Source organism: Meles meles, chromosome 15, assembly GCF_922984935.1.
Source record: "Meles meles chromosome 15, mMelMel3.1 paternal haplotype, whole genome shotgun sequence".
Lineage (NCBI taxonomy): Eukaryota > Metazoa > Chordata > Mammalia > Carnivora > Mustelidae > Meles > Meles meles.
In genome coordinates, this window is record NC_060080.1 from 67495264 (window position 1) to 67507838 (window position 12575).

The 12575-nt window shown below is 40.0% G+C and overlaps 1 protein-coding gene across 5 annotated transcripts in view; it reads right to left on the reverse strand.

Moving 5' to 3' along the window:
• Positions 1–12575, reverse strand: part of EML6 (EMAP like 6) — a 291851-nt gene that overhangs the window by 147315 nt on the left and 131961 nt on the right. For all 5 annotated transcript variants that reach the window (XM_045979779.1, XM_045979778.1, XM_045979777.1 and 2 more), the window contains exons 5-6: positions 8305–8490; positions 6376–6511 (exon numbers count right to left, since the gene is read on the reverse strand). In XM_045979779.1, the coding sequence (XP_045835735.1) occupies positions 6376–6511; positions 8305–8490 (322 nt within the window). The remainder of the gene's footprint in view (positions 1–6375; positions 6512–8304; positions 8491–12575) is intronic.

Here is a 12575-nt window from a genome sequence, read left to right on the forward strand (position 1 = left end):
AGATCTAAAACCCTAAAAATACTGGAAGAGAGAGCATAGGCGGTAATTTCTCTAACATTGGCCATAGAAACATTTTTCTAGATATGTCTTTTAAGGGAAGGTAAACAAAAACAAAATTCAACTACTGCAACTTCATCAAAATAAAGAGCTTCTGCATGGCAAAGGAAACAACCAACAAAACTAAAAGACAAGCTACTGAATGGGAGAAGATATTTGCAAATGACATAGCTGATAAAGGGTTAGTCTCCAAAATTAAAAAAAAAAAAAACACTACACAATTCAACCCCCCAAACCCAGATAATCCAATTAAAAAATCAGCAGAAGACATGAACAGACATTTCTCCAAAGACATAAAGACATACAGATGGCCAACAGACAAATGAAATGATACTCAACATCACTCATCATGAGGGGACTGCAAATCAAAACCACAGTGAGATATCACGTTACACCTGTCAGAAGGGCTAAAACCAAAAACACAAAAAACAACAAATGTTGGGAAGGATGTGGAGAAAAAGGAACCTTCGTGTGCTGTTGGTGAGAATGCAGACTGCGGCAGTCATTGTGGGAACAGTATGGAGGTTCCTCAAACAATTAAAAATAGAACTATCATATCTCTGCCTTCAGCTCGGGTCATGATCTCAGGGTCCTGCGATTGAGCCCCGCATCGGGCTCTCTGCTCAGTGGGGAGCCTGTTTCTCCCTCTCTCTCTGCCTGCCTCTCTGCCTACTTGTGACCTCTCTCTGTGTCAAATAAATAATAAAATATTTTTTAAAAAATAGAACTATCATACATTCCAGTAATTCCACTACTGGGTATTCCCAAAGAAAATGAAAACACTTTTTCAAAAAGATATATGGACCCCTATGTTTATTGCATTATTTACAATAGCTAAATGATGGAAGCAGCCCTACGGTCCAATGATAGATGAATGGATAAAGAAGTGGTATACATATAATATGGAATATTACTCAGCCATAAAAAGGAATGAAAAGGACTGGCAACAAGAATGGATCTAGAGAATATAATGTTAAATGAAGTCAGTCAGAGAAAGACAAATACAGTATGATTTCACAAACATGGAATTCAAGAAACATAACAAAGAAAAAATCATACAAAACAAAAAACAGACTTAACTATAGAGAACTGATGGTTACCACAGGGGAGGTGGGCGGGGGCATGGATGAAATAGGGGAAGAAGACTAAAGAGTACGCTTATAACTATGAGCACTGAGTAATGTACAGAGTTGTTGAATCACGATATTATACACCTGAAACGAATGTAACACTGCATGTGAACTATAACAGAAAATTTTTTAAATGGTTAAAATGTTTATCCCAATTTTTTTTAAAAAGCCCTCAAAAAAAAACATTTTGGAATTCCTGGTGTTTTGGCTTTCAGAACTGTAGATAAGGGATCCTGGAAAAATTCAGTTGTTGGTTTATATCATCACATGCTCTTGGTGAGAATTTTTTTTGCAGACTCACCAATCAGCAAAAATCCATTGAAACTCACAAAAATGTAAAAGTCATTGTTGTAAATGAAACACTACTATTCCTGATTGAGGAATGATACTCCTGGCTTATGAAGGCCATTTTGTTCGACTAAGACTTGGGCAGGGCCCAGAAAGCCCCAACAATCAGCTCTGGCCCTACAGATTCAAGTTGATGTGAGCACGACCCATCTCCAAACCTGGTTCAGTCCTCGATCCACAGTGTCACTGTTTTCACTGGAAGTCAAAGGTCTACATTAGCTCAAGTTCAACTAGAAAGATGTGAGAGAACTGATTAATACTATCTCTAATAAATTGCTTTTTTTCCTGAGCTTAGCATTTATCTTAATGTAAACTGTTCCATCTTTCTTGATGTTTAGCAATTAATAGTTATTAGAAGATGCAAACACATGCAAATCTTAAGAGTGTTTACATACAACCTAGAAATTGCCATTTGGAAGTCTACAGGAGAGGCAACAGCCGTCTTCACAGGTAGCAGACTAAGTAGGTATGCTTTATAAATGGCCCAAATGTTAATGAATAGCAATTTCTGAATTTTAACTTTTATGTTTAAGAAACATAAAATATCACTACTAGGTCATGGAAATTGGGACATGGCCATGGTTAATTGTCTTGGTAAATTTGTTTGGAAAGCTGTTTGGCTGTTTGTGTAAAATGAGAAATCACTGTATTTTCATGGAAGTGAATTCAAAAGTAATTGCTACTCAAAAAGTGAAAATGTGGAAGGAGACTCATGTACATCAAAAAATTTTTACAAGGAGGCACCTGGGTGGCTCAGTCAGTTAAGCCCATGCCTTCAGCTCAGGTCATGATCCCAGGGTCCTGGGATCGAGCCCCACATTGGGCTCCCTGCTCTGCAGGAAGCCTGCTTCTCCCTCTCCCACTCCTTCTGTTTGTGTTCCCTCTCTCACTGTGTCTTTCTCTGTCAAATAAATAAATCTATAAAAAAAATAAAAGAAATTCTTACAAGAGTAAAGCCATCCATCCATGTTGCTTCATGTTCAGATGGAGAACACAAACATTCTAACATTGCTTTGCTTGAATGTGCTCCTTTCAAGTGTATTTTGTTTAAATTTTTGAGGAGAAGAAAGCCACGGGTTCTTTCAGGGAGGACGGAGTGGGACAAAGTACATGCACACGTCCTCTGCCCACTCTGCCTTCTTCCTCCTGTTTCATCCTTTCCCCATGCCATTTCTGTCCCTGTTCCTTCACTTTTTTCCCTACATTCTAAGCAAATGCTTAGAGGACCAACGGCAAGGTATTGGCTAGTGAAGGGGAATCTGGATCAGAGAGCTGTTTACATTCGAATTACCTTTTACTGTAAAAATGTTTACATTAATGTAATGTAAAACTGTTTACATTACAACTACTTTTAATCCTCTCCTCATACCCTACATATCTTAATCCCTATCCTTGTGCCGGGTCTCCTACCTCAGTCTGGCCTCTCTCCTACCTCTGTGTATTCTAGAGGGCGCCCCTGTCACAGGGGTGTGACAGCTGGCCTCTGTGAACACCATGGACAGGGCCACTTTGAAACCCTCCTCCTGTTCTGAGCTCTGCAAAGGTGCTTCTGAACTCAACTGCCCCCTTTCCTGCCTCAGGGTGAGGATGCACCAAGCCTGAGGAGAAGGTGAAAGAGCCTCTTGGAGGTTTCCCCTGCATGGCCCTCTCCACACAGCCTGGAGAACTTCAGCTGGATCTGGGGTTGTTACCAACACTTCAACCAGGCTTTTGTTCTTCTGACGCTATACATTCACCCTGTTTTTCCACTGAGAGCTGGAATGAATGCCAACACTTCTTCGGAAGTTTGATGGTACAGAGTGGACTTCTGTTACAGTGCTGTCAAGAGCGTGACAGGCAAAGGCACCACTGATGAGGGAGGGTACCATTTGGACAAAATTTTTTATTTCACTGGTATTTTAATGAGTAAATATATATATATATATATATATATATATAGGGGCGCCTGGGTGGCTCAGTGGGTTAAAGCCTCTGCCTTCGGCTTGGGTCATGATCCCAGGGTCCTGGGATCAAGCCCCACATCGGGCTCTCTGCTCAGCCAGGAGCTTGCTTCCCTTCCCCTCTCTCTCTGCCTGCCTCTCTGCCTACTTGTGATCTCTCTGTCACACAAATAAATAAAATCTTAAAAAAAAAAAAAATATATATATATATATATAAACAACATAGTAAAACCATGAGTTCACAGATATTATTGCTTATAGTGAGGAAGAGTAAAAAAGGAGAGAGCTGTATTAAAAGCAATTTAAAGTAAAAAACTAAGAAAACAAGAATATTAGTGAGCAGGCACTGTAAAAATCAAAAAGACGGCAAGAATATGGCTGCCATTGAAGAAATGGCACAAATTCGCAAGGCTCCCTTGGTCTTAAACTGCAGCATGGTCTTTATGATCCTTTAAAAAGCATAGTCCAGGGGTGCCTGGGTGGCTCAGTGGGCTCAGCTGAAGTCTTTGCCTTCAGCTCAGATCATGATCCCGGGGTCCTGGGATCGAGCCCCGCATTGGGCTCCTTGCTCAGCAGGAAGCCTGCTTCTCTCTCTCCCTCTGCCTACTTGTGATCTCTATCTCTCTTTCAATAAATAAATAAAATCTTAAAAAAAAAAAAAGCATAGACCATTATTCCCATAGCAACAGAGGCCCTTATCTCACTGGTCATCCATCTACAAGTGCATGCCACCTCTCCCCTGATAAACTAAGCCCAGGCACTACTTGCCACACCTGTGAGATGCAGGCATGCTTCTGGTCTACCACACGCCACCTGTGTCTGCTTTGACCTTGGCAAGGGCGTGTGTGTAGGAAGCGTTTAAAACTGACACAGAATGTAGGGTGTCCCTGACTATCTTCCTCTGACTCTAGGAGACAGGAGTTGGCCATGCAATCAATACAATCCTGCCCCCCTGTTACCTGGAGCTCTTTCTGCACTGGCTCCTGAACTCTCCTTTGAGAGCCCAAAGTTAGGAACTGAGCATCAGATAGAAAAGTAGAGCAGGGTTAATATGGTTTCTGCTCTGATACCCACTCTAAAATTTATACCTTAACTATGGGATACAGTTTTTGGATGAGCTGGAGAAAGTGACTGCCAGGAAGCAATCATCATTGCTGGTTGATGCTCCCCAGCATCCAGCCAGTTTATGGTCAATAATCCCACCTGGTAACTTTATTCATCCATTATCTAGTATATGATGTGCTCGCAGTTCACCTTGAAATATAGACCAGGAAGTTTCATGACTCAAGGTCAAACATTTTTGGCTGCTTTACTAACATGTTTTACCTTGCTCTGCTGGATGCTTACTTGCTTATGTGTCTGTCTGACATATGTCTTCTGGGTAAAGTTATACAGGCTCATCTCTGTGGCAAAGAACTTAAGGGCCTCCGCTGTCTCCTTGTTGATGTACTGAAGCAGACCCTAAATTTTACAACTTGCAGTGTTGACCCTCGTGCCTGGTATTCAGAAATGCATCTAAGCCATGATTCTGAGTTTCCATAAGAAAACAACAATCCAATCTCCAGACTGGCTGACTTTTGGTATTTAATAGATATTTAAGGAAGCTGGACTCTGGGTACATACAGGAAGGATGACGTCCAGCTCACTTCTCTATTGCTCAATTTTTAAGAAAGGTTTGGTTGACAACAACATTCTCTAGGGAGGATGGCCTGGAGACCAGGCAGTGCTCTTCTCTCAGCCCACTGCAATCTACATCAGGCCAGCAGAGAGCTCTGAGCACTGCCAGACTATCTGGCCTTCGGAAGAACCTCTGCGGCTGCATGGCCACAAGCCCACAACAAGGGGCTTCATGAAAGAGAACACGATGAGTAACGGCTCGCTCCGCGCCCTCTGAGGATTTCCCATCCCATGTCAGAGCCCTGTCTAGCAAGATTCTCAGCACTGGGAGTCATTCGCCTTCACCTGAGCACTGAGTAAGTTTTCACCTTGTGGACGGCATGACTCATGGTACTGAGCACCGCTCCCTCAGCACTGGCTGCAAGAGCCACGAGCAGGGTCTGGGGTCCGCCTGCGGCAAATGAACAGACCCCCCTCCACGTGCTTAAAATTAACACCATCTGTGACTTCATCTTATCTTTTCTGTTTTCAGCTCCACTTTAAACTCTCTCAAGCCCAAATTCTTTCTTTGAAAATAACATAAGTCTATCGTGAGCATTTTGAAAGATGTATATAAACTGTTTTGTATTCCCCAGTACACATACTCAGTATATTATAATAATAGCTAATGGTTATTGAGTGCTGACTGTACCATAACTTATCCTAAGCACTCTGTAAGTAGATTTAATCCTCATACAACTCTATGAGGTTATTATTAGTATCATCCCCATTTTTTAGATGAGCAAATGGAGGCTCACGGGTTTTTAAAATATTGATTCAAATCTATCATAGGCAAAACTTGGATTTGAACCCAAGTCCCCAACTCTGATCCCACTACTAGGAATTACTACTTTAAAGCTATTTTTTTGGTCTTATTTTTCTTGGCAATTATTTGCTTATTTTTGGAGGCTGAGAACAGTCTCATTTAGGATCACCAACTAGTCCAGAATTTCCCAGTTTTATAATACAAAGGCCCATTTCCCAAGATGGCACCCAATGGTTTTCTTATTATGTTCTTGATCTTTGTAGCAGGACCATTGCTAGCACCTACCGATACCGTCATGCATATGAGGAAGAAGAGGTCCCCATTTATTTGGATACTTTTGATCTTCTTTCAATGTATTTATGTGAACTGCCTTAAATCCATTCTAGAATAAGATGGGGTACAGAGAAGCAAATATAAATACAGAACTTCACATTGTATTTAACACCCTTAGAGTTATGAGTATTAATATATATATTACCTTTATATCCTTGTTCTGTCTCCCTGAGATCAATTTTGGTTATTGGCTTGAAATCAGTATCCCATAATCGAATACACCCATCTCGTCCGCCAGTGGCAAAGCCTTCTTCACAAGCATACATGCTAAAGATTCCAGCCTGTTGAGTAAAGCAGAGAATACTCAATACTGCAATGATTCTAAATAGTCATTATAGTTGGATCTTGATTAAAAAAAAAAAGCAAAAACAAAAGTTTTTTTTAAACATCTTGTTCTCTATTGAAATCCTGACAATAGACTAAGTAGCCACTTATAAAATCCTTCATTTTGGTTAGATCAAAAATTAATCACAATTACCACCAAAGCAAACCAGTTCAAATGCTCCTTTACCATTACTAAACTGATGGCAATTTGAAAAAAAAAAATTCACTAATTCCTTGGTTAAAGTCGATATGAAGATCAAACTCCTTTACGTGACTACTAATTCTTACAAAGAAAAGGCAACAATGGAGGTGTTTCATATAAACTGCCACTCAAAATAACAAAGGAAGAACATAAACACTTTCACTGGTAAGCAGGTGCTTGAAATACATTTCAGTGAGCTCAAGAAGGCAACACCTGAGCCTAAATGAAGACAAATTACATTTGTGTTCGTTTGTTAAGGATTATATAAAGGATAATTTTTTTCACATGAGAAATAGCTTCATAACTTAAAGATGCTTCTCCACAGAAAAATATTTTGCCTGGTCTCTTGAAAAGTGCTACAGGAATATACTATTGACATCAGATCCAGTGTGAAGAGAAATTAAGTTACTAAGGCAGCTGCTTTTATGCACAAGGACAACTACTAACCTCTGAATTGTTTTAAAATCTGTTTCATAATTAGTAAAGCCAAGAAAGTTGGCTTGTATGTTGGTTCAACATACAAGACAATGAAAGACGTAAAATTTCCTAGCTCTTTTGCTAAGAGCTTCAACTTTTCTTTGTATTAAGAGGCACCTGGGTGGCTCAGTGGGTTAAGCCTCTGCCTTCGGCTCAGGTCATGATCAGGGTCCTGGGATCGAGCCCTGCATTGGCTCTCTGCTCAGCAGGGAGCCTGCTTCTGCCTCTCTGCATGCCTCTCTGCCTACTTGTGATCTCTCTCTCTCTGTGTCAAATAAAGAAACAACAACAACAACAAAAGTAATAGGTGACCAGTGTGGAGGCAATTAGTTACAGGTCTGGTGAGTTTCTTAAAATTTTTTTACCCTGTTTCCATTTACTACAATAAGCTTCAGCTTTCACACTCCCCATTCTTCTGGGCATTTCCATTTTGTCATCTATAGATATGGCAATGTAACCATTATCATGTGTCAAAAGAGAACAGAATGGTCAGAAGTAAAGTTTGCCCTTGTTATTACAAAGCAGACCCTCATAAGAGAGAAGTTTATCAATGGTTTCTGTTTGCATTTTAAGAGCTTGTGATTCCGACATGGCAGTGATGCTCACTCACTCAGAGCGAGGAAATATCCACCCTTACTAACCAATGTAAAAACAATACTTATCTACACTCTTGCTATTCAACACACAGGCCCCAGGCCAGCAGGATTGGCATCATCCCAGACTTACTGAGTCAGAATCTGCATTTTAACAAGATCCCCAGGAAATTCATGGCTACCTTAAAGTTTGAGAAGTATTGATCTAGAAGATGAAAAGGACCATAAAATAGTTCTATTCTTCTAGATGTTGGTGAATAATAAAACAAATCAGCCAATAATTGAGGTGAAGGCTAAGTTATTAAGCTTTTGAAATATTCCTTTTAGGTGAACAAAAATAATTTGAGAAATCTTTTGTGAACGTGTAGAGAGGGTTCAGCAGGGTCCGCTGATTCTAAAGCAACAGGAAAAAAACACATACTTATGATGTCAACTTTTTAAATAAATAATCACCCACTTTTCACATGGACATACTCACACTATGTGCGCCTTGACTGGTGCGGACTAAACTGAGCCCTTTCCAGACATAGACGTCTCCATTTAACGCACCAGAATAGGTGATGTCTTCTTTGGCACATGCAAGGCAAAGGATGGTCTGAAGATCCCCCGTTTTGCCAAATATCCCTCTTTTTGCAGTCAGGGCATTTCCACAGAGTGTCCAAAACTGCAAAGTCATAAAATGAACAGATCCCAAAATAATGTCTTCATTCTGATGCATCACATTATTGGTATTTGCTTCTATTTCAGTACATTCTTTTGGCTAAATCTGTTATTGCCCCCTGCCCTTGAATTTTTAACTTAAATTCAATTAATTGACATAATGTATTATTTGTTTCATGGGTACAGGCCTGTGATTCATTGTCTTACACAACACCCAGTGGTCACCACGATACATATCCTCCCCAATGTCCATCACCGAGCCACCCCATTCCCTCATACCCCATCCCTCAAGCAACCTTCCATTTGTTTCCTAAGAGTGAGTCTCTTATAGTTTGTCTCCCTCTCTGGTTTCCTCTTTTTTCATTTTTCCCTCTCTTCCCCTATGATCCTCTGCCTTGTTTCTTAAATTCCACATGTCAGCGAAATCATATAATTGTCTTTCTCTGATTGACTTATTTCCCTTAACATAATACCCTCTACTTCCATCCATGTCGTTGCAAACGGCAAGATTTTTTTGACGGCTGCATTAGTATTCCAGTGTGTGTGTGTGTGTGTGTGTGTGTGTGTGTGTGTGTATACATACACACATACACTCACATATTCTTTATCTATTCATCTGCTGATGGACATCTAGGTTCTTCCCATAGGTCAGCTGTTGTGCACTGCTGCTATAAACATTCAGGTGCATGTGCCCCTTCAGATCACTAGATCTTTGGGGTAATATCCAGTAATGCAATTGCCGGGTCATAGGGTAGCTCTATTTTCAACTTTTTGAGGAACCTCCATTTGCATCATTTGCTATATCTAAACTAGGCACACGTAATCTAACTTGTTCTACTGCAACCAACAGAACTGTAAAACCTTTCAGCCAACTGATAGCACCATAAGAAAAACTTTAAAGGTTTTTTTTTTAACTTTCAAAGGTTCTAATATTCCCAAACTTTACTAATTGCTTAATGGTGATTAAATACAAAAGGTCAATGTTCTGAGAACTGGAATAAAGTGGACAAATCATCAGGTCTTTAATTTTTAGGCAAATTACAGAAGCAGTCTAGGTTCACTGTAGAGAAGTTTAGAAATACAGAAAAGTATAAAGAGGAAAACTGAAATATCTACAACATCCTGCTAATGCGCTGATGGACCTTCCAGACATTGGAAATAATGTCTTTTTAACTAAAATTTGTGATAAATCTTCACTGTAGAAATGTTACTCAAAACCTTTTCTATGAGTTTTCTTTCCATATAAATGAATAACTGGTTAAGCTTTTCAGTTTTCATCGTATAATCCTATCGGATTATTCTCTTAACGGAGAATCGTTAAGCACAAAGCTTGAGCTACTTTATAGAAAGCAATAGCAAGACTCCATGGTTATACAGAAATTCAGTATTTTGCTTTGACATGGTTTTTAAAATGTATTGAACTGGTATGACTTTCCTGCTGTATATATAGCCCCTCAGTTTATAAAGGCTCTTCACATTTATTTGATCTTCATAATATCCCCTGACAACAGGCTAAAGCAGCTATTCCTATCATTCCCATTTGGAAGTGAGGACAAAGGGGCCGACATGGTTTGCTCAAGGTAAGGGTTCAATAGGTGTCTTGCATGAGAAAATATTGAAATCTTGATTTTGCCTTGAGAACTTTAAGTCTAATGAAGATACTTATAAAGCAAGAGACAGTTTCAAGGCAGCATCTTCAGACCACATACAAGTGGCAAGAAAATTCAAAAACAGAGAACCATGTTGAATCACTTAGAATGAGCAAGGCTAGGATCTGGATCAGTGGTGAGGAAGAAGTTACATCAGGGATGAGAACATCAGGATTAGGCAAATCCAAGCAACAAAAAATTTTAAGAAGTGTGAGGAAAAATCAGTGACAAGCCAAATATTTTGTGCCTATAGGAGAGGAAAATGATGGCCCTCTCAGAGTAGTTAAGTACTGAGAGAAGCAGTTCTGGGATGGTTGTACCACCGGGGAGGTCTGGGACTCTGGCTCGACTCTGGGACTCTGGAGGAGTAGCCCTTAGGGAGGATGAGAGGCGGGTGTGCAACCATGTGAGAATATAGGATTCTTCTTTCATTAAGGAGGAAAGTATCAACTCTGGTGGTTGGTTTCTTTGGGCACATACTACTTTTATGAAAAGTATACATGGAAAGAAGAAAAAGATCTGGAGAAAAGATGGTTAGGTCCACACTTTGGGAAAACATTTAAGTATTAACTTGGAACCTGAACAAACTACTAGATGTAAACACTTACTGGTAGTACAAACATGCCAAAAACCAAACAAGGTGGCCATTTCCTTTTCTCACCATGTCTCCCATACATGAAGATTAAAAATTACAATAATTTTGTAATCATTATCCCTAAAGAAGAGTAATTATTTTATAGCTACTATTTAATTTAGAATGTGCACCTCTGATCTGAGTTACTGAAACACTTTTTAAAATTTTTGGTATTTAACATACAGTGCAATGTTGGTTTCTTGGGTAGAATTCAGTGATTCATCACTTTACATTCAACACCTGAGTTACTGAACTATTTCTTTTTTTTTTTCCTTAAATATTTTATTTATTTGACAGAGAGAAATCACAACTAGGCAGAGAAGCAGGCAGAGAGAGAGGAGGAAGCAGGCTCCCCGCGGAGCAGAGAGCCCGATGCGGGGCTCGATCCCAGGACCCCGGGAGTCTGAGCCGAAGGCAGAGGCTTTAACCCACTGAGCCACCCAGGCGCCCCTGAACTATTTCTAATGGACAACCACAAAACAAAAAGAGACCATCCTCCTCAGACACAAAGGTTTTCTGATTAAGTCATCCAGTCGGAGGCAACAATGCCAACATGAAACATTCCAAATAATCCAATGACTCTCTAAAAAGTCACATATAGATAAAATGCCAGGACGGGTAAGAGATTTTTCATAGAAATGGCAAATCTCTGATTCTGTCTTCTTGAGAAGCACTTGCTATGTGGAAAACAGTGAAAATTTAGGGCAGCAACACATCAGTAAATCCACATCAAATGAACAGACATTGTTTATCTTCCCCAAACTCCGTTGCCAGAGTGTAATGCTAATTTTGGTAGGACTGGCAGCTACCCTGGACTTCATCCGGCTCTAGGTAATCTCCAGTGTCCCTTCTATCTGTGACTAGGGACTAGAGAAAGATCGACAATACCCACAAACTTGGGAGGCTCATCTGCTGTGAAACCAAGCAAGCATGACAATGCTCAACTGCTCCTGTTTTCAAGCATTCATTTCAGGTAATTGAAATTTGCCTGTCTGCCAAACACTGGGAATTTGCAAAAACAGGATTTCACTCTAGCCACACAATTTCACATGAAAATATTATCTGGGAGTGCATCAAATATATTTGCATTCAACTTGTGACTGAAATCCTTTCTTTGCTGTTAGGTAGGTTTGTCAGGGGGTGGGGTGGGGAAGGTGGGGATCGTGGAATTGGTTCTAGAAAATACAGATAATGAAAATATTTGTTGAAAGCTGCTCAAACTTGTGGATTTCCTTCTAAACAAAATCAATAAAGATGGCTGGATGGGCATTTGCAGATTATTCCATTTGAGGTCAAAAATACTTATTTTTGCTTAGAAAAAGATGCCTGGGACACCTGAATCCTTCAGTCGGTTAAGTGTCTGCCTTAGGCTCAGGTCATGATCCCAGGGTCCCAGGGGTCCTGGAATCCAGCCCTGCAGTGTGGTCCCTGCTCAGCGGAGAGTCTGCTTCTCCCTCTCCCACTGCCCTTCATCCTGCTTGTGCTCTCTCTCAAATAATATCTTAAAAAAAAAAAAAAAGAAAGAAAGAAAAAGATGCCTGCCTGCTAAAACATAATTAACACACTTAATGGGATAAACAGCTCTGTTTTCAGATGAAGTTCTAGGGTTTTATGCCTCTCTTTTTAGAATTAACTGATTAAAAGACTTAAGCAAGGATGGAAAGAAATAGGGAAGACGCTGGAGAAATCATTAATTAAACAGCGAATCCGTTATTTTTCATAATCTCTTCTTGGGGGGGAAAGTCAGGCCAAGACAGATCACTGAAGAAATAATTTCCAAGTGCAAAGAGTTCTACACAGGAAGCC